Source organism: Aedes aegypti, chromosome 2 (assembly GCF_002204515.2).
Source record: "Aedes aegypti strain LVP_AGWG chromosome 2, AaegL5.0 Primary Assembly, whole genome shotgun sequence".
Classification (NCBI taxonomy): Eukaryota; Metazoa; Arthropoda; class Insecta; order Diptera; family Culicidae; genus Aedes; species Aedes aegypti.
Genome location: NC_035108.1, coordinates 464,118,460 through 464,141,522, shown reverse-complemented (window position 1 = coordinate 464,141,522; position 23,063 = coordinate 464,118,460). Strand labels below are relative to the sequence as shown.

The 23,063-nt window shown below is 40.5% G+C and overlaps 2 protein-coding genes and 1 long non-coding RNA gene across 4 annotated transcripts in view; 2 read left to right on the top strand and 1 right to left on the bottom strand.

The window, feature by feature from the left end:
• LOC5568191 (zinc finger protein 135) overlaps positions 1–21,302 on the top strand; it is a 35,768-nt gene extending 14,466 nt beyond the window's left edge. For both annotated transcript variants that reach the window (XM_021848231.1, XM_021848230.1), the window contains exons 5-6: positions 19,337–19,861; positions 20,196–21,302. In XM_021848231.1, coding sequence (XP_021703923.1) covers positions 19,337–19,861; positions 20,196–21,125 — 1,455 coding nt within the window. In that variant the 3' untranslated portion in view covers positions 21,126–21,302. The remainder of the gene's footprint in view (positions 1–19,336; positions 19,862–20,195) is intronic.
• Positions 1,495–3,912, top strand: LOC110677217. Its single transcript, XR_002501029.1, has 2 exons — positions 1,495–2,031; positions 2,095–3,912. It is a non-coding gene; the product is annotated as an uncharacterized LOC110677217 (long non-coding RNA).
• Positions 4,641–6,453, bottom strand: LOC110677216. Its single transcript, XM_021848232.1, has 2 exons — positions 6,161–6,453; positions 4,641–5,838 (listed from the first exon to the last, which is right to left on the bottom strand). The coding sequence occupies exons 1-2, from the start codon at positions 6,437–6,439 to the stop codon at positions 5,353–5,355; spliced, it is 765 nt and encodes a 254-aa protein (XP_021703924.1). The 5' UTR covers positions 6,440–6,453; the 3' UTR covers positions 4,641–5,352.
• Positions 21,303–23,063: the final 1,761 nt, after the last annotated feature.

The following is a 23,063-nucleotide window of genomic DNA, read 5'->3' as shown; positions in this document are numbered from 1 at the left end:
TGCAACCATCGGACCTCATCGGGCCGGTACTTATCGCCACCGATTCAGCTAGTACCATCGCAGCAATATTATCGGACACCAACAAGCACCCTTGGATCCAGGAGATACAAGAAGTGCTTGACGACAACGAAAACATCACGCTTATGTGGGTACCCGGTCACAGCGGAATAGCTGGCAACGAAGAAGCGGATAGGTGTGCCAACACCGGTAGAGACAGCGCGCGTCTGACTGACACCGTCCCGAGCGACGACCTCAAATCGTGGCTACGGGAAAAATCAACAACGCATGGAGGAGAAAGTGGCACAGCGAAAGGAGTCTCTTCACCAGGAAAATTAAGGGGGATGTTAGAAAGTGGGAAGATCGCCCAGACAGAAGAGAACAAATTATCCTCTCCCGACTTCGAAAGGGGCATACGCGAGTCTCCCACTCGATGAGTGGCGGACCCAATTTCCAAAGAATCTGCGAGACTTGCCAGGTGCATAACTCTGTTGAACATTTTTTGTACACCTGTCCCACTCTGGGACTCCTGAGAAAGCAGTACGATATGGGAAGCATTCGCACGATCTTACAGGACGATAGAAGCAGCGAGGCTACGCTTTTCTGTTTCCTTAAAGATGCCAAACTTTTTGACGAAATTTTAAAACAGAATCTGTTCATCTAACCGACGGAACTTCAGAGTTTTCGGATAACCTAAGCGTAACTGGGCTCCCCAAGCACTTAAACTTGGGTGGTAAGTCCCACGTCTACGCCAGTGAAAACGTTGACCTACCATCGAGGAGGCAACAAAACCCGTAACTGGGCACCCTGAGCACCCAAAACTCAGGTGGTAAGTCCCACGTCTGCGGCCGCATCAACATACTGAACAACACACAACAAGAAAGAAATCTGGATCCTAAAAAGAAAAAAAAATCAATAAGTTAGGCACAATTATGCTACTTTGTAGCCAACTCACCCAGGCTGTCAGTCGATCTCCCCTCCGTCACGATACGATACGATTTACTGGAGGAGAGAAACAGCCACCTACATAAGGCATATCGTTTGCCTGAATCAGGGATGCTGCCAGGATCAACCTTTTTCCGAATCCTCACCGCTGCTACCGGTCGCTCATCGGTCCAATAGCTGGTGGGTGGTCTTTTCCCGCACCCGTCGTTGACTCTTTCGCTGGGCACATCTTCATAGGAGGAACGAAATGCTGGCGACCAACGCCCACTGTTCAATGAGCTGGTGGGTGGTCACCTCCCACACCTTCTAGCACCCGTCGTAGCCATCTTCGCGGCACAACACAGAGACGAGAAGTGGGAAAATATTTTCCCCATGGACGATGCCACCTCGACGAAATCGGGATCCACGAGTCAGTCAGTCCCAGTACCAGTCCTCGGCGGTTTTGGACAGATCCGGAGTTTACTCGAAATCGGTGGAAACAAGAGAAAAAGAGGAAACGTGTAAAAAATACGTTGTAGTGATTTCTTTTTTTATTCAATTCCAATTTTAATTTGTAGTATTGTTCCTTTCATTTCACCTGTTTGTGGAGGTTGAACTAAGATAAAAAAGATTTTTTCGGCCGAAATCACAGATGAGATTCGGAAAAAATGTGGCAACACTGTCAGGACCTATCGTGGCGCTGACCAGGGTTGAAAAAGTCATCCTCATTCTACTGACAATCTACGGAATTGAGACAACATCAATTTCATTCACCCATGCTTTACAACACATTGCAAATGAACTAATTTCATCTTCATGATTCTAGCACTGCTTCATTTTCATATTTTTCATTTCTATTTCTTGCCCACACTCATTCGTAATCGGCCTCACTGAAAATGAACCAGCAATTTGTCATATTCATTCAGTTGCAAGCACAGGTAACAAAAACAAAAGTTCAGTCCAAAGAATTTCATTCAAATGACAACAACAACAGTGTTTTGATTCGGTTCGGTTGTTTGATAATTTATTTTGGCTTCCTCGAATTGATTCAATTAAAAATTTGTGCTTATCGGCTCCGCCATCGTTTTCGAAGCAGTTACAATATTAAAGGTAGGTGATAGTTTGTTACTTGGTGGATTTGCTATTATTCTGATGAATATGATTATATTCCAGTGCTTCCCTGCCCGAAACGACGCTGCTCGGATGCAAAGAGGACTCCTCAGCCAGTGAGCAGCTTCAGCAAACTCCTTATGATCAGTACCAAGACGGGTACCCATCCCACGGCTTTCTAAACGGAGTCCCAACTATGGCCAACCAACTGCACCAACAGCTCTAACTAGCTCCAGCCCACATCGTCAGCCGCCGCAGTCCCGTTCCGACAGTGGAAACGAACAGGAATTTTTCACCTCGACGTGTAGCACCGAATCTTTCGCTTCGTCCCCCGGGAGTGACATCCAGCGACACCTGCAGTCAATTTTCTACCTACTCCGGCCGGAGAAAACACCCAAAATGACCGTCAAACTTAAATCGTTACGCACTGGTCGCACACGGTATCTGATGGTCGTATCCCGGCTGGACCAAACGAATCCTCCATCAGAATCAAGTGTCTTCGTTAGCTTCGGTGCCACTGGCGACGAATGTGAAGTGAAGGTAGCATGAAAGTGTGTAGTAACGGTTCCAGCGGATTTATCAATAAGGCCACCACGACGAGTGGCGTTGGTATGTGCCAAAGATTGGGGAAAAGTTCGGTAGGTGAGAGTGTTCGTCATGAAACGAGTAATGAACGGATCAGATGGTCAGCATACACTGCATATTAGCATTTGAAAAGTGTCATCTGCCATCACTTAACGCTAGTTCAGAAATTCAATCTTCACCTGCCACCTTAAAATATATTTAAAAGCGTGGGGTTTGTAGTCTGCACAAAGCAAGACTTCCCACTTGCTGCAATAAAAAAAAGTTTAACTCGTTTTTTTGTAAAGTTTACTGTACTTATAACATTTTTATAAACTGTGATGTGAATATACAAATAAATACATGTAGTCATCCATTTATACCATGTATATTATTCGAAATACTTTACCAACCCATCTACCGCACCATTAGCATGGTTTACTGTTACTGATAGTGACAAACAGAGTAGTAATCTGAGATCAGTGTTTCTATCTAGGTGATTGTGGGGATTATCAGGCACTCAGAGTGGATAGTGTTCCTGGCTGACTATACGTCTCGTATTTAACGGTACCGTTTTTCAGATCCCGGCGGACTATTCCCCGTTTTAACATAAATTTTTAGTTGTCCCGTATTTTCAAACATGATGAATTTAAGGTACAGTGGGGTAAGTGGATACAGTGAAATCAATAGTGAACTTCATATTTATGTTCAGATAACATAAATAATGTAATTGTTACTTTATACTGTGGATAAAAAATGAGGGACTAATACATTTCTGATCGTTATTTGTTTCGATTTTTCTGCTTTTTATATATTGAGTATGAAGGACTTGAAAATTTGCGACAAATGACCCACTTGACCCACTTGGACACAGGGTTTTCTTTTTGATTAGTTTCAGAAAAGTCTACTGTCAAAACCCAAGCTAATGGAAATCATGGAATTGCTCAAACAGTATTTTCCCTAATTTGAATTTCATAAAAATGTTCAATGTTTGTGCATTATTCGTCTTGTTTTATCTTATATATTACCATATAATTGACTTAACCAAAAAACATAACCATTAGGGTGTCTCATAATTACAATTTGTCAGATAATTTGAGGGTGCAATGACAGTTTAGAATGTTACAATAAAACTTTTGTACGAGGGAGGAACTCTAAGAAATGACTTTTAGAGGTTGCCATGTTGAGATTTTTATAAAAAGTTCGATTTTTGTAAGATATGTCAGTGAAATATTTCCAGTTCAGCAAAATTTCGTAAAACCCACGGTTTTTTATTATTTTTCCAGCTCCCTTGAGGTCTATCTGGGTAAAATCATTCACCATATATTGCACGAAATTTTTGCACACTGATTTTATGAATGATCGAAAACAATGATTTTTCTAGCACATTTTTTGATATCATCAAAAGTTGGTATCAAACTTGTTGCTAGAATCATTTTCTAGAAAGATGGAAAATTTTGTAAGGCAAATTTTTGCCGAACACATCATACCCCTAATTTTATGCGTTTTGGAGTTATTCGAGATTTACTGCGAGCAGAAATACGACTTTTATTGTATTGACAAACTTATTATATTTTTTTGTGTAATAAATAATGGTGATGTTACAGGCATATACAGTATTGGACAGAATATTTGTAACTTTTTCGTTTTCTCATGCAAAATGATGAACTTTAGAGGGTTAGATCTGAGTTGTTTATGACCTACTATGAATGATAGTTTCACAGTTCTTCAGGTGTAACTTGAATATCAACATAAAATTTAATTAACTTAACCTAAACAAATGGAAGGAATAACTTTATGATATTTTTTAAGCAAAGTTTTAGATTTTAACGAGCTTGCTAAAAACAGTTTTTGTTAAGGGTTTTTAGATTTTTTAAATACAGTCAAACCTCCATGAGTCGATATCTGAAGGGATCTTCGACTCATGGAAATATCGAGTCATGGAAACGAATGCCTTGGAAAACTGTTTGAGGAGACCATCATAGTAACCATGAAATTTTGTTTTTAGTATGGTTCCATGAGTCGATATCGAGTCATGGAACATCGACTCATGGAGGTTTCACTGTATACTGTTTTGATTATTGTGTCGAAAATTTCAATTTAGTCAAATTGTTATTTCTTTTAAACTTGTAATTGAAGAAAACTTGTAATATATGTTAAAATTAAAGTTTCTGAGTTCCAGCTCACCAAAGTCGAAAATCGAAAAATTTGCAAATCTATTGTCCAATACTGTACTTTTCTATATACAATACAGACATGTCTCTTACAACACAATGCCATCTATCAAAATTTACCAGTCCTCATCATACCACGGACCATCAGATTCAAATACGAAGCATAATCGTAAGGGACCTGAATGTGCATATTGCGTTTATGAAAGAGAAATCTCGAAAAAGAGTTAGAATATACTTAAGGCTTTCTGAAAAGCAAAATTTAATTATCGATTTATCGTATTTCGCAAACAAAATTTGACACATTTCATTTTGAACCTACTCGGTTTTCGCTTTTAAAACGTTTTATTTTCGGATTCACAAAACTACGTAAGTAAGATTTTCAATTTTCGAAACCTAAATACTATTTGAATGTATTAATGCGACTTGATTGCATACAAGTTTTACGCGATGTACACGACGAAAAAAAGGTTTGAAAAAATAATCGAGGAATAATGTTGTATGCTGGGGTGTGTTTGAATATATTTTATATATGTTCGAGGGTTTATGAAGGGTTTGTGAAAAAAACATTCAATCATCAAACAGTGATCTAATTTCTTTCGACTTCTTTCCAGTTGTAGGCCGTCGCAATAGCCTGCGGGAATAGAGCTTTGTTCAACTTTACTAATAGTATGTTGGTTAATGTATCCTCGGCGAGTTTGGTGCGAAGGTTGCTCAACACTAGACCAAGAACACTAAAGGCCCTTTCTACTGAGACCTGGTTTGATGGTGTGGACAACACAACCATGGCCACAGCATACAACTCGGGATGTGTTGTCTTACGTCGCAACCAGTGGTCCCAAACGTTGTAGTTAGAATTCTGGCGTGGTTCCAAGTCCAGTGACTGTAGTTGTTGTAGAAACTTCGTCTCGCTGGGTTCTCCATCAGTATTGACAGAGCCACCGTACATCTCAGTGAGATACTCATCAAAATCATCATTTCGTTCGGACTCTGACAGAGATTCGTTCCTTGTGCTTGAAGTGGATGCTGGCGATTGTAGTTGGCGAATCCGCTGCCATGTTTCGTTGATGTACCCCTGGAGATTGGATTCAAAAATGAATTAATTCAATGACTTATCTTTAAGGCCCAAGTAGAAATGGAGCAAATGGCAAATGAAATGAAAAAGCATTTTGCCCTTGAAATCAACAAATCGAAAAAATAAAACGCACAGCCTTATTTTTGCAAATAAAACTGCTGTTTTCATTTTCTTTTCAATTTGTTGATTTTAAGGGCGGAGACTACTATTTCACTTTTAAAAATTTGCTCCATTTTTATTTGAGTTAGTCAATCAATGGTGAGTCAATAGGAACAGTTTGTTAACAAACATGAAAAGTAAGATTGTTTGAAAAATAGATTACCATAATTTCCATTTTCTCCTCAGGTGAGAAAAACTTTGATCCACGATAGTTGAATCGTGGATCAAGGAAAAGAGCCATTTTGAAGGCCCTTGATCCTCGAAGGGTTGTTAGCCTTGTATTGAGCGAAGTAAGCAAGCCAGGAACGAATTGATTACCGGTGACCTTTCGCACTTCGCTTATGGCCCTTAGCCAAAGCATGTAAAAGTCAGGCAAAGACAGTGTTGATAGACTCACACTCAAAATCTCAATCAATACGCTCACCCGTGAGAGCAAACTCATTTGAGATCTGCTTCGCAAATCTCACGCATGAGATTTTGATGCAAAATCAACTCAATCAACTCAAACCGTAAAAAATGATTCAGTCGCAAAACCCGGCAAAAACTCGTGAAACCCGAATGTTGTTGTTTACGTTAGAAGGGATTACTATAATTTTACCAGACTAACAAGAAATTATTGCCGTGTGTGAGTGAACTGTGGAAATACGAGACAATGAGTCAAAAAGGTGAGCCAACTCACCCATGATTTTTTGACTGCTGAGTTGCATGATTGACAACTCACGCATGAAAAATCTCAAGCGTGAGTTGTGAGAAATTGAGTTTTTCACAACACTGGGCAAAGAAACATGCTCCGCTTGCATCCTCTTGGTACAGATGTACAAAGGCTTGAATGCTTCATAGTAGTCGTCTATGAATTTCCAATGGTTGGTAAGATCTGTGAATATTGAAAATGTTTCACGTTTAGAGTGTCATGCATGTATGGTTATTTGAGACTTTCATGTGTTTTTCATGGTGTGCTTTTCTGAAAAGATTAAGAGATACGTACCAAGCTCTGGAAACTGAGCAGCCAGTTGTTCGAAGAAAGTCCTCTGAGTTTTAAATGCCTCCACCATTTCAAAGATTCCACCCCATCTGGTTTGGCACCAAATTTGAGGATGTGTGGCATTGTGGTGGTCAAAATTTGTCTGGTACTTCATGTTTTTTGATTTTCTCGCCAGTTCAGTTAGACCTTTTACGCTTTCGTGGGACTTGTTCACAACATCCAGTATCGACAGTTGCAGAGTGTGCACCGCACATCTCACGAGATTGATGCGCTCCTGGAATTCAACGCACAGTTCAGCGGAAATATCGCGTTCCGGTTCATGGTCATCTGTTGTCTTCTCAAAATCCTCATTTCCATCATCTAGTTTCTCCAACAACGCTTGCTCCAATTCTTGGCGTAACTTTTTAACAGCTGCCACCATGTTGGCCCCGTTGTCTACTGTTACCGAGAAAATATTTTCAATTGGCACGTTGTATTCAGCTAATGTGTCCAATATTTTAGTTTTAAGAAATGCCGCGGTCTGACTCTGTTTGACTTCGACCATCCCTAAAAAATGTATGTATTTTGTTAGTAGTGCATATGTGATCTATTTAGAATGCGTCAATAGTTTACGTTAAGCTTTCTGGCTGATTTTTCAGAAGTTTGGCAGCTGATGACTCATACGTAATTTTTTATGTTACATAAAGTTACATAATGTGTAACAGAGGGTGGGGGGGAGTGTATCTTCATTGATTTTAAAATAATGGGTAAGACGGATTAAGATGGGCACCCCTCAACGCCTAAGGTATTTCACAATTGTACTTAAGTCCCGAAGTTGTTATCAATAGTTATGTTCCCATAAAATAAACACAGTTTCAGCAAAAAAATGGATCTATGGTGAAGCTCTAAAAAAAAAGTTGAAAGTTTGTCATCGCTATCTGACATTTCCACAAGGGGTAAATTTTGCATTTTGTTCAGACCTTTAGGAGCAGTAAGTATTGTAAAAAATAATATCGGTTGGAAAAGTTCAACTACCAAGGGGAGAAAATTTACGCTTACTACAAAGTGTCCATAATGAACTATACTTTGACTATGCATGGCTCCGTCGTTTTTCAAGCGATTTTCAATTTATTTTCCAGCATTGGAATCAGATATTATTCATGATCGTTATCCTTTGAAAAGTTATTTATATACATAGTATACCCAAAGTTATTTAACAAAATGTACTTCCTCGTTTTACTTGTTTAGGATTTATGGCATAAATTAAACAATTTATTATTTTTAAGGTGATAAATTATAATTTTCAAATTTGTTTTACTTAAGAAACAACAAAAAATTGAAAGTGGTAAAACTTGACCCTGTGATATGTAGTTCTTTGTACATGAATTTGATTGTAGAAGCTCAGCGAACATGCTTAAGCAAAAATAGTTTACGCTGAAAATATCTTTCAATTAGAAAACTACGGAAAACTTCATTTTTTTTAAACTGTTGATAAAGCATAATTCAAAGTGATAACTGGTGATTCTTTCGACCGAATCATATTTGCTGAAGTAAGTGTATTGAATATGTTTTTGCAGAAATATATTTTTTGTTTACTCTTCAAATTTATTTCAATTTCAAAACTACAAAAACCCTATTTTTAAATTAAATATCAATAAATCAAAATTTGAAGCGATGACATCTAGTTTTTTCGCCATAAGTTTTTATTATAGCAGTGAACTAAACATGTTTGGGTAGAAGTAGAAATTTTTGATTGCATTCAAAATTTATTTTTATGGAATAACTACATAAAAGGGCTTCTTGCCAGCAAATCATAAATTAAAACATACATGTCTTATGCAATCAAACTCAGGTCGAAAAACAACATATCATCACTTTGAGCTTTGATTTACAATAAAAAAATGGTGAAATAATAGGATGTTTTCTAGCTCTTTTTTTTTTTTTGGTAAAATCAATTTTGAGTTCTATTTAAAATTTTTATTTTTCTTCAAACATGTTCACTGAAAATCTAAAAGCAAATTTTTGTCAAAAAATATATTATAGCTTTGCATTTTGTTTATGGGCCAACAATCTAAAACCTTGTGTTTCTCTGACGGTTAACTACACTATATTTATGAATTATTAACGGTTTTACATAACAAGATTTTTAGTAGTTTTTTAGGTAAAAGGTATTTTGAGTGTTTCCCAAATTTTCTATTTCTACTCAAACATATTGACTAGACTTCTATAATGATATTCATGTCGAAAGAAAAAAATATAATAATATCATTGCTTCAAGTTTGAATTTACTAGCGAATAGTTTAAAACAATGAGTTTTTTTTTTTTAATTTAAGGTGAAGATGCAACGAAGCCAAAGTTCAAATTTTTAAGAGCACGGATCTGGAGAACCAAACATCCGTTTGAGCTGAAAATATAATCGATTGGTCACCATCAGCTAGTGACCAATCGATTAAGTTTTCAGCTTGAACGGATGTTCGGTTCTCCAGATCCGTGCTCTTGAAAATTTGAACTTTTCGAAGCCAAAGTTCAAATTTTCAAGAGCACGGATCTGGATTCATCTTCACCTTAAGCAAAATAAATTTTGAGTGGTATTAAAATTTTATTTTTCTTGTAGCTAAATGAAATTTTAAGTATAATCAAATTTATATAATTACGGTCCTTGTACAATCAGATTTAGTACTTGTTATCGCTTTGGAATTCAATTTATGTGCAAACAGGTATTAATATGTATAAGTTTTTCAGTTTTTTTAGTAAAATATTTTTTTAACGTTTCCAAAAATAACTATTACTCACCGTATATGCTCACTAAATTTATATAAGTTCATGCCAAACGAATGATATTACATAGGCCAGGGGAAGTGGTTCACCTAGTATGAAATAATAGCAGAGCAAAGGTAGGTTTTGAAGGAAAATTTAATGAGCTTGATTACATCTGTTCAGGTTATATTCATAAAATTGAGCCGTTGAATAATAGTGTCTCATCTTTTACTTGCATTCCTAATAAAATAAAAATGTTCATATCTCCAAGTTAAGAATGGATTCAAGTTTCTTTTTTGCTGAAAATATTCAGCAAAATAAGGACTGTTCATTTTATAAAGTGGACACCTTGTGCATGCTGTATTTTTTAAATTATCATTGAAATTTCAATCGGTTTTCTGTACATAGTTCGACTAGTATTTTACAATGTTGTGATAATAAAAATTCTCCAAAATAATTAAGTTTCACACGAATATGGAACAACGATTAGAACGGTCGATTTTTGGAGGGTATCAAAATCAATGATTGTTAGAAATAGGCTGGAAAATTCGACAATTCATGTTTTTTATTTTGAAAAAAAGCTTGTTCTTCAAAAGCATTATCAATCAGGAGCCTGATGAAAAAAATCAAGTTATTATTGGAGCAACAATTTTACAGGTATAATAAAATCATTTTTCCCCTATATTTTTTAGAGAAAAATATTTTAAATTTGAAGAGAACTGATATGAGTAGAATTTTTTGGTTTTAAGTATGTTCTGACGGAAGTGCTAATATAGTATTATTATGAAAAATGACTTACGCCTTCATATAGTTACTTATTTAGTCCCTACGTCAGATTTAAAGCACAATAGACACACAATTGCTTTATTCTTAGAAGACGTTTCAAAGTACATTGACAATCATCAAAATTGGCAACACTGCTGTAATAAAATCGATTTTATTTCCCACATATTATTTCCATAATATGTTATTCTGAGATTACCAATGGAAATATTCGGAGAAAACCGTTTACAATTTGCTGTAGATCGATAAATATGCGTACATGATTTTAAAAGTATGATGGTTGGTTTGACTTTATTAACGAGATTAAAAAAAAGTATGAGACTTTTTAGTAAAACTATCATAAAAAGTAAAATTTATACTTAAGACTGTGGTTTAAACTCACGATTTAGCGCTCGTTTATACAAATATAGTTTCTTTAGTAATCCATACTAGTTTTGAATACGCTTTTTACTTTTCTTTTTTGCTGGGAGTGAAAGGATGGTGTTTTAGCAAATTTGGCCATAAATGGGTAAATCACTAAAGATACCTAATGTCAGAGAATGGTGGAATATAATTGAAATTTTAAAAGATATACCTTTAATAGAACAGTAAAGGATACAACTATACAGTTTGTTCATAAAAATGAGGATTTTTGTTTGGGAAAAATAATGTTAAACTTTGACGAACAGCTTTTCTTAGGAGTTTTTGGAAAAACTATTTAGCTCTTCAACCAAACGCATTTTCTAAGATCTTATATTTTCATAGCAATGTAGAATAATAGTTGAAGGATACACAGAAAACCGATTACGATTTTATCAATAAATAAAAAAAGAATAGCACAAATAAAGTGTCCACTTTATAAAATGAACAGTCCGTATGATTCAGAATATACAACGCGTAGTAATGAGCAACCACAGACAAACAGGCATAACAGCTACAGTGAAACCTCCATGAGTCGATGTTCCATGACTCGATATCGACTCATGGAACCATACGAAAAACAAAATTTCATGGTTACTATGATGGTCCCCTCGAACAGATTTACAAGGAGTTTGTTTCCACGACTCGACATTTCCATGAGTCGGTGGTCCCTTCAGATATCGACTCATGGAGGTTTGACTGTAGAACAATAGACCAATGCACGAGTTCACTAATTTGACGTTTGAGCGGTGCCGAATTCACTCGTTGCTATGGTCACGTAAATAACACGACACCGCTCAAACGTCAAATAGTGAACTCGTGCATCGGTCCATTATCAATTCAAAACATAGTCACGTGAACATTTATGCCCAATGCTAAAAATACTTCATTTGGCCAACCACGGTGGTGGCGGTAATATTAGAATTTGGCTGTGTGATAAAAATTATTAGAGTGTTACTTCTGTTTGTCTGTGGAGCAAACATTGATAGCTAACAAATTTAAGGTATTGCCTTTCTTGCCCGTAGCATATTCAAGCCAGCAGGAAAACATATTTTTCGTTTAATCATTTTATTCAATAAATTATTTATTTTTTGAACCCTTTATTTTTATGGATGATAAAAAACATGTTCTTTAAACAGTTCCTTGTTATTAAAGTGCTCATCTTGCCCCGCCTTGTCCTAATTTAATGCAAAGTTTGTGCGCTGTCCGGTATGTTTTTTTATTATGCATTTTTTCCACTACATAATAGTCTGTGCAGATAGTCATGAAGTGCATAATTGCATTGAATCATTATTGCATAATTGCAATGCATAATTGATTCACAAAGAATGTCAACTCCGCTGAAGACACCGGTACAGTTCAATAGCGCACTTTTATTCCCGTTTCGCACTTGGAAAAACTGCTGCGATAATCTAGTGGCGGATAAAATGTGCAATCACAGACTAAAAGACGTAACACTTAGAATAAATCACGATCAAAATCATAGTCGCGAGAACTTGTACGCCCAATGCTAAAATTACTGTACTTGGGCAATGGGCAAACAGGTTGCGGTAGTGTGTAAATTTCAAACACGAACAAAAGCGATGAGAGCGCTGCGGTTGGTAGATTGATTACATACCACAGACACAGTACAGTGACATCTGTTTATCTGTGATGCAATATTTGCGTTTTTTTTCCTAATAATATTACACTTACCGAGAGTACGTATTACTACTTTTTCCCCATGGGCGTACTGTACATTCACGCCAAGAATGTGCCGATTGTGACAGGATGCAGAGTCCACCTTCAGGCAAATAAGTTTTTCCTTCATCTCATCCTTCAAAATCTCTTTCACTCGCTGGGACATAATCCGCAGATGTTCTTTGACGGTTTCCCTGTTCAACGTGCACCCAACAGCTTGGCAAATAGGTTCCAGCAGCAAGCGGAAGCCGTCCCACTCGAAACACGACAACGGCAATCCATGATCGGTGACCAACCTGACAACCGCTTCGATCAGTAGCTGCAAATCAATAGCGATGGGGCGTTTTGCAACAACCCGAGGTTTCTTAGGAGGTGGTACATAATCCTTCAGCAATCCATTGGCGTTCGCGAGTTCGCTGTGCTTCAAGCGGAAATGTCGTATGAAGTTTCCCGGGTCATACTTCGACTTCACATAATTGCATCCTCCGTTCGGTTCTATGTTGCAGCTGTTGGAGTATGCAATGATTGTGCCTCGTATGCAAAGCGGCAGCACTGGATGTATGTAGCTGTATGAGTGAGGCTGCGACGCATGCGCCAGTAAGGCAGGCGGCGAGCGCGCCAAATAGCGAGGAAGAAAGGGAGAATGGAAAGTTTGCCATTCATCCATAAAGTGATGTTCAATCCGTTCAGACGTGTTTATTAAAGCTTTCTCGTTGCGTACAGTAGTCAAGTTGTAGTTGTTTCTTTCCTACCGAAATCCTGGTTCCGCGTTCCGCTTCGGTGACCCTGTTCTGCGTTGTGGTGTGTCCACCTCTGCCCAACAGGTTATTGGCCCAGCAGTGCCGAAGGGAAGGTTCCGGTTTGCGTAGGGAAAAGGTTGCGCGAGAGTGAAAGTGATCACGCCGTGTGTGAGTGTGTGTGCGTTGTTTTCTCCGCGGTGGTGATTTTGCGTGGACAAAATGGCGGATGTGAACAAGTTTGCGTTTGCTAGACTGAACAATCAGAATTGGCAAATATGGAAGTTCCGGATGGAGATGCTCCTGACCAGGGAGGAGCTGTGGTATGTGGTCGGTGATGCGAGGCCGGCTGTAGTGACCGATCAGTGGACGAAAGACGATCGGAAAGCTCGTGCCACTATCGGACTGTGTATAGACGACAATCAGTTCGGTTTGGTGAAAGAAGCGGACAGTGCGAAAGCTTTCTGGGATGGTTTGAAAGCATATCACGAGAAGAACACGGTAACGTCACGTGTATCTTTGCTGAAGAAACTGTGCTCGTTAAATCTCGCGGAAGAAGGTGACCTTGAGAGTCATCTAGTGGTGTTGGACGATTTGTTCGACCGTTTGACGAATGCAGGCCAACAGCTAGAGGAGTCGCTGCGGATTGCGATGATCTTGCGTAGCTTGCCTGATTCGTATGGTGGTTTGGTGACGGCGTTGGAGAGTCGTGCCGATGCGGACATTACGATGCAGCTTGTGAAGTCGAAGCTGATCGATGAGTTCGACCGTCGGAGAGAGCGTTCCGGCGAAATGAGTGAAAGGCAATATGAGACGAAAGCGATGAAAAGTGTGATAATGCGAAACGAAGTGCAAAGCGTGGGTGGACTCGGCAATAGAGCGCCAGTAAGGAGATGCTTCTTTTGCGACAAGCCCGGTCATTTGCGTCGCAACTGTCGATCATTTTTGCTAGCGAAGCAGGAGCTAGAACGAGAGTGCGAAGATAAGAAGAAGCCGGACGACAGAGTGCGTGTGCGGCAAAACGCGAGACAAGCGAAGGACGAAAATTGTGGTGCCAGTGTGTGTTTTATGGCTGGAGTGGATCAGCAAAAGTGCTGGTACATTGACAGTGGAGCAAGTCGGCACATGACGAGCGATAGAAACTTTTTCAAATCGCTGAAAGAAAGAAAAGGCCCGAGTGTAGTGTTAGCGAATGGTAAAGTGGTTACCGCTGCTGGTTGTGGCGAAGGTTTTGTGAACGGTGTGGACGGGAACGGAAGCAAAGTGGAGATTAAGCTCACCGATGTGTTGTACGTTCCGTCGTTGAAGAGTGGACTCGTGTCAGTGGACAGACTGACGGCAAAATATTTTTCGGTTAAATTAAAGAAGGATGGTTGCGATATTTGTGATGCATCCGGGAAGAAAGTTGTGATTGGTGAAAAGTCAGGGTCGTTGTATCGGCTGAAGTTGGCGAAAGTTGAGAAGAAAGTGGAGGGCCAGCGGCCGATAATTGGCGAGAAGAAGACAACGAAGGGAAGAAGTTCACCAGTCGGTGTGGTGAGCTGGTATTCGGAGAAGAAGCCGAGTAGAGCCGAAGAACGTGAAGAAGAAGAAGAATACTTCGATGCGGGCACTTCAAGCGAGGAAGTGGAGCCGTTGCAAGTGGCGGAGTCCCACAGTGGAAACTCGGATACGGATGCTGATGACTGGAGGAAAGTTAGACGATCCAGGAGGAGCAATCGTGGAATTCGACCCGACCGGTTGGTTGATTACGTTGTTTGAAGCAGGAGGAGATCAACCCGGCAAAGAAAGGCAGAGAGGATGCGGACGAGTACGAGGACAACATTGAGGAGGAGTGTTGGAGTATGCAATGATTGTGCCTCGTATGCAAAGCGGCAGCACTGGATGTATGTAGCTGTATGAGTGAGGCTGCGACGCATGCGCCAGTAAGGCAGGCGGCGAGCGCGCCAAATAGCGAGGAAGAAAGGGAGAATGGAAAGTTTGCCATTCATCCATAAAGTGATGTTCAATCCGTTCAGACGTGTTTATTAAAGCTTTCTCGTTGCGTACAGTAGTCAAGTTGTAGTTGTTTCTTTCCTACCGAAATCCTGGTTCCGCGTTCCGCTTCGGTGACCCTGTTCTGCGTTGTGGTGTGTCCACCTCTGCCCAACAGCAGCGGGCTTTATCGTCGTCTCGTATAATGAAGGACGCAGCAATCTCCATCATGGACCGTTTTCTTTTCAAATTGCTTGAAGTAGAAGCCATTTTTCGCACAACACTTTAAAAATTCCACAAAACAAGACCGGCGTTCCGCGTGAAAATTTCACTAGATTAAAATGAATTATGACTTTAGCGGCTCGATGCACTCAATGACATCGCGCATGAACTGAGACGTTTGCGGATGAATGTAACAAAAAGGAACATCCAAATGAAAATGATGAATGAACTCAGTCCATTCATCATCATCGAAAATGACAACCCTGATAGCCAAAACAAAGCAAGCGAGAAGATGAACTTGGTATCTCGTCGTCGTGAGAACGAAGATGGAGAGAGGAAATCTCGCGTAACTTTTCAAAACGTCCTAAGTAACAAATGTAAACAAATCGAGATTATCATTGCAAATCATTTGCGTTGCACCACTTAGCAGCACACTAGAACACTCGTTCTGATATATTAACAATAAATCAATCTATTAAAAGCTTAACAAAATGACCAATGTTCAAAACTGCATCGCTTTTAATCAATTGTTACATTGGACCTTTGATCAGAGAACCAACCACATGTCCTATGTAACATTTATGAATAAACACGATTCTAATGTTACATTGGACATTCCTGAATAAAGCTTTGAAATGGAGTTTAAAAGGTAGAATGATTTGTAGAAGCGTGTCTGAGACACTACTTAGATGTATAGAATGCCATAATAACTGCTTCTCAATCATTTCAGTCGATATTTTCAGAGTCGCACTGCCTCGCAAAATTGAAAACGCTCAAGTGACAAAAAGAGAATGAGTTACACAAAACGGTATTTTGGTCTTTTTGCCAAACCATGTTTTACCGTTTCGATGGATTGGATCAGCTGCAACTTCTCTTTTCATATTATTAGCACATTGCATGCATATAGGGGAATGATATTAAGCACAAGATTGAGCATCATGATGTTATTGTATCAATCTAATTCAGATGCATGATCGATCAAGCGTATAAATATGCTTCCCGGCAGCAGCACAAGCAACGTACATGCGCGACTTGCTCACACATATTTTCAGAGCGATCAATCACTGAAGAGAGGAGAAGCTGTATGTTGTTAGACGTGGGCTCCTTTCTCAAGTTCCTACAACAAGATGGACGGCGTCGTCATCGTCATCATTCCCTACCGCAATTTCTTGTTTCAACCGTCGGCTGGTGCTGATTGCAACACAGCCGTCACCACCACCACGTCATGCAGTGGGAAACTCACACATGATCATGTGGGCGAAACCGTCATAAAAACGGGGGAAAAATTGAGGGAGAATCAGTGAGAGAGCAAAATGTCCTACATACAGCTCAACGTTTCCCTTCCTTCTGTTGTTACATAGGACACATAGACGGAGGGGAAGAAATGACGTCGTGGGATTGAATGAATCAAAACAAAGCATAGCTGGTGTCTCCAATTAGCACACCGCAACAAAATGTCGATATTTTCAGAGTCGCTCTGCCTCGCAATATTGAATACGCTCAAATATTAATAATAATATTAATATTAATAACAAAAAGAGAACGAGGTACACAAAACTATTTTGGCATGGCAGCAACACGAGCAACGTGCATGCGCGACTTGCGCACATATAGGTATTTGCAGAGCAATCATTCACCGAAGAGCGGAGAAGGTGTATGTATTTGTTTGGCATTGGTTTCCTACAACACAATCGACGGCGCCGTCATCGTCATCATTTCCCACCGCTATTTCTTGTTTGCGCCGACGGCTGGTGCCGAATGCAACACAGTCGTCACCACCCATCGTGCAGTGGGTAACTCACACACGAACAAGTGTGGGCGAAACCAGCATTGAAACGGGGAGAAGATTGAGAGAGAAACAGCGAGAAAGCAAAAAGTCCCATGTACAGCTCAACGTTTTCCCTCCTTCTGTTGTTACATAGGACACACAGACGGAGAGGAAAAAGTGACGTCGTGGCATTGAATGAATCAAAACAAAGCACAGCTGGTGCCTGCGATTATCACACCGCAACAAAATGAGCAGTTCAACTTGAATGTTGAAGCAGTTCAACGCACGTGGATACAAAATGAAATAAAACATGCTTGCTGTGTGCTCAAATCAAAATGTCCGATGTTACTATAACTGAAACAAAATGACCGAAGTGAATGTCCAATGTAACAATTGTTGAAACAGAACGACCTATGTGATTTATCCTATGTACATATTTTTGGTCAAAACGTCCTATCTGATGTTTTTATAGATTTCAGTGTAATTTCCAAATAAATTGACAAAATTTAATTTCTTACGTTGAACTCTATTACACTGCTTCCCTCTACAAGCAACACAGTGGGAAAAAAATGTTTCATTTTGATACAGTTTCAAAATATATTTTCACAACCTTCAAGCTCGATTTACTCGAAATGTGTGAATTGTTAGATAGGCCGTTTTGAAAAGTTACGCGAGAAATCATTGCAACTTTGAAAGCCCACACTGATATTATTTTGTTTTCACATTCAATTTGTTTCTTCAAATATTTGCAACCCTGGCGCTGACATCGACTCTGACCACTATTTGGTGATCGTTAAACTGCGGCCAAAACTCTCCGTCGTTAACAACGTACGGTACCGACGGCCGCCCGGTATGATCTAGAGCGGCTTAAACAACCGGATGTCGCAACTGCGTACGCGCTGCACCTCGAGGCTGCATTACCGGAAGGGGGTGAGCTGAATGAAGCCTCTCGTGAGGACTGCTGGAAAACAGTGAAAGAAGCCATCAACAATATAGCTGAGAGAAACGTAGGATATGTGGGACGGATTGGTTCGACGAGGAATGTAGGCAGAATCTGAAGGTGAAGAATGCACCGCGGGCGGTCATGCTGCAGCAAGGGACCCGGCAGAACGTGGAACGTTATAGACTGAAACGGAAACAGCAGACCCGCCTCTTTCGGGAGAAAAAACGCCGCCCGGATGAGACGATGTGCGAGGAGATGGAGCAGCTGTACCGGTCTTAACAAACACGTAAGTTCTATTAGAAGCTCAACGGCTTCGTGCCGCGAGCCGAGATGTGTATAAATAAGGATGAGAGCATCGTGGCGGACGAGCGTGAGATGATCGGAAGGTGAAAGCAGCACTTAGACGAACACTTGAATGGCGCTGAGAGCACAAGCAATGAAGGTTGGGACAATGGAGGAAATGCCTTCGTCAGTACTGCGGACGATCTAAACCAACCAGCCCCAACTTTGAGGTAGCTCATCATCTCATCAGCTCAAGAACAATAAAGCTGCTGGTAAGGATGGTATCGGAGCTGATTTCATAAATATGGGCCCTCTCCTGGCCATTTGTCTGCATCGGTTGATAGGCACAATCTAGGAAACAGAACAGCTACCGGAGGTGTGGTAGGAATGGGTAATATGACCCATCTTCATGAAAGGCGACAAGTTAGATTGTGAGAACTTTCGTGCCTGTTGTTATATATTGCGCTTGTAGGTGTTATGCGGAGAGCCGGGCTTAACAGTCGGGGTAAGATTTTTACGAGATCCATGACTATGTATCAAATTTTCAGGGTATTATTTAGATTGTATAAACGATGAATGTTCGATATATGGAACAGACCGTCAATAATATGGCGCTGTTTATAGCAGCTGTCAAGCTGTAAAAAATACTCAATTTTAATTCAAGTTATGTCCAATGTGATTTTAACAATTTTATTCAAATCTGTCTATAAATAATTGGTTGTGAGCTCTAGCTTGCCAAATTTGGCCCTTATGGACGAAAAATCGGTAAAGTTGTAAATGTATTATCCAATACTGAATGCATTTTGTAATCTATTTTCAAAAAAATCTTCTAGGACAAAGGACCGAACACCAACCTGAGATGCGGTGTTTGCGGAAAGCTTTACAAATCTCGAACTGGCTTCAAATCCCACCAGCAAATCCACGCCGGCATCAAAAACTTCCACTGTAAAGTGTGCGATTCGTCTTTCATGACCAAGGGTGGCCTCGTAGCTCATCTCAGGACGCATACCGGGGAGAAAGCCTACAAGTGTTCCCACTGCCCGGCACGCTTCCGATCGCGATACATGTTGACATATCACACGTTCGAGCACACCAAACAAGGCGTTCAGTGTTATTATTGTCCCAAAGTGCTCCCTACGAAGCCCGTTTTCAATCGTCACCTGAAGACTGCTCACATCAAGAGGGAACCCTTTCGGTGTCATCTGTGTGTTAGAAGCTTCAGAAACAACGTAAGCCTGAAAGCGCACATCAAGAAGCACGGAGATCAAACCTGTAACGCTTGTGGAGAGATCTGCAAGGGTCGGGAAGCACTGAAGAAACATAGGAAAACCGTCCATCGAGTTGTGAAAAAATCTGCGGTAAGTGGCTTGATAGGGAGCGGGCAATTTGGTATAAAGCTATTCGGCATAAAAGTAAGGGTGATTTGATATAATCACCGCAAATTGTAAAACGGTTCTTCTGATTGGTTCGCATATCTTCAAACTAAATGTACTGATACGCAGCACTGAACCATTCTCTTCAAAATTGAATTTATGGAAAGCTTTTCTATATATCTGAAATATTATGCCGAATGACATTTGCTTCAAATTTGGTTTGATATCATGCTAAATATTCTTTATGCCAAATGACCTATACCGAGCTGAATAAGTCTGTTTATCAGATTGATCACTATACCTTCCACATCTCTTTCAGACTTTGATCTGCGAGCTGTGTGGTCAAAAGTATGCTACTATAACTTCCCTATCTATACACCGCGCCAAGCACAAGGAGCACCAACGGTTCAAATGCGACCAATGCCCAAAGGCGTTCTTCTTCAATGGGATGCTGGAAGATCACAAGCGCGTAGAGCATCACGGGGAGCGTCTGATGTGTTCTGTCTGTGGCAAGCTGTTCAAACATTTGACGGATCTACGGCGTCACCAGTTGCAGCACAGCAAGGACAAACCTTTCAAGTGTGACCAATGTCCGGCAGCGTATCGACACCCTAGTGGATTGTATTGTCACAAAGCCATGCACAAGAAGGTTGTGTATCCGTGCGATATTTGCGGCAAGGAGTACCGCTCCTCGAATGGATTGCTAGTGCACAAACGTAATCACGCTGAAGGAAGTCGCTTCCAGTGTGAGATATGCAATCGCAAGTTTAGTCAGAAGGCACCTATGCTGAAACACATGACTATCCACACCGTGGATCGACAGGTCAAGTGTGTCGTTTGTGAGCAGATTTTCTACAGGAAGGTTGATCTGGTCATTCACCAAGCAAAGCAACATCCCAACCATCCGTTGATCGGTAAAACTATCAAGATTCACACATGTAACATTTGCGGGGCGGATTTTACCAAAAGGCATCTCCTGCAGCAGCATGCCGACATCCATGGAAGCGAGTACAAATTCAAGTGCGACATGTGCGAGAATCAAAAGTTCAAACAGATGGCCGGGCTGAGGTATCATTGGAAACATTTCCATCGGAAACAACCCGCGAAAAGAAAGATGGCCAAAAAGACGATCGACAAAGCGGACGTGACGAGTGATAACGATCTGATTACACCACTTTATGAACAGGTTGATGATCACTTCGAGTCTGAGATTCGGTCAGCAGAGTGTGGGTCGTCAGTTTTCAATTGAAAATTTAACTATTTTTATTATATTTTTATTTTATTTTGTATGTTTATTAGAGAGATTTTCAGCCAGAGGCTAGTTCATCTCTGAAATCTAACTAAATATAAGAAACCTCTGGATGACACTGAGAGGAACGTTAATTGCGAAACATAAAAGAGTAGCAGTAATGTAATTTCGCAAACAGAGAGCTCGGTTTCATTGGTCCGAATATCACACTATTTCAGGGGCTGAGAACGGGACTATCTTCCTTCTATGATCAAAGTGGAATCTGACAGCGTATGGTAAGTAGAACCGCTGATAGCAATACAACTATCTCTCAGATATCCACATTTGAAGTAACAAAATACAGGGAGAATATCTCATACCTGTAACATCGCTAGCGCATGTCGGGTCACCAGTCCCGACAACGAATAAGGGACAACGATTAGAAAGTCGGATCTTGAAACGTGAGAACTGCGAATGTCGGCATGGACGTGGCAGCTATCCAGGAAATACGTTCGCCCAAAAACGGGGAATGTGCGAATGAAGGGCAAGTTCTTCAATCTGATCAGCATATATGCGCCAATGAACGATAAGCCCGATGACATGTAGGATGAGTTCTATGAGAGCCTACATAAGGCCTACGGAGAGTGCCCAGAACAAGATAGTAATCGGCATCGTAAATGCGCAGATCGGGAAAGAAGACTTCTTCCAACCCGTAATTGGAACGGAACTTCTCCATTCCATTTTAACCTTTGCTCCTACTAGAGGGATGGCAATCAGCAGTATCTACTTCGCACGTAAGAATATTCGCAAACCCACCTGGCGACACCCAAATGGATCACGTGCTGGTTGATGGGCGACATTTATCAGATGTCATCCAGCGTCACGAGTTCCAGAAATGATGCCGCTGCAAATAGGGCCTTTTTCGGACTACGTATCCAGCGGATCAACACCGCTAGCGCATGACGGCTCACCATAGTGTAACGACCATAGGGTTAATTTATGTTTAGTTCAATGTCTTTCGTATGCTTCAAAACATTTGTCCATATAGTTAAGTTAAATATATTGAACCAGTCTAAGATAAACACATCTTCCCTCTGCATGAACATTCATTCGAGTTCACGAGTAGCATCCTCCAAATCACATGTTAAATGAGTTCCGTCCGAAGCCAATTCGCACATGTTATGTGCCGCCCAAAAAGCAACAGCGATAGCGCTCTAGCCAAATTTGCGCGCGTGCTTCTGAGCATTGACCCCCAAGAAATGCATTCAAGGGATATTGAACTTTCCCGAATGTTTCGCCTCTCTTTAGGTCGGAGATAGAGACGAGTCGTTTTGACGAAAGCCTTTCGGTGAAGAACAACCCCCTCCCCCTGACCTTGAATGTTTCGCGAGCATAGGAACGAGGAAATCTCAGATATTTCTCTCGGGAAATATTTCAGATTAGAAGATAATATGCATCTCGCGACATATCTGAGGATTATCTGATTTTGACCGATCACTTCGTTCTGGCTAGTGGAAGAGGCAGGAGTAATCTATTTGAGTTGTTACGCCGTGACGTGTATTTGAAGGTGATTGTTAACATGCTTTGTCTTTAGGTGATATTAATAAGTCTTTCCCTCTAGTTAGTTGCTATCAATTGGCAGTTAGTGCAGAGAAGGAGATTTGTGTGCGAGTCAATTTGTGCAGGTAATAAGGTGTAAAATATGTGTGCTAAATGTGTGTGCTAATCCGTTTGTCGAACGACACCACGTGTTCCCAATTAGGTTGTGGCCGTCCTGTGTGCCATACACGTCACACCATTCCGTCCAGATCACTTCTGACCCCACCGTCAGCTACGAGGTTTATCCCGGAGGTACGGAAACCGGAAGGGAGCTTGCGCACGTTATTCGCGCCCCAGGCGAAGGTAGCAGGCACCCATCATTCATCAGGAATTGCGCCAACGTGAAGAGGAGTTCACCGC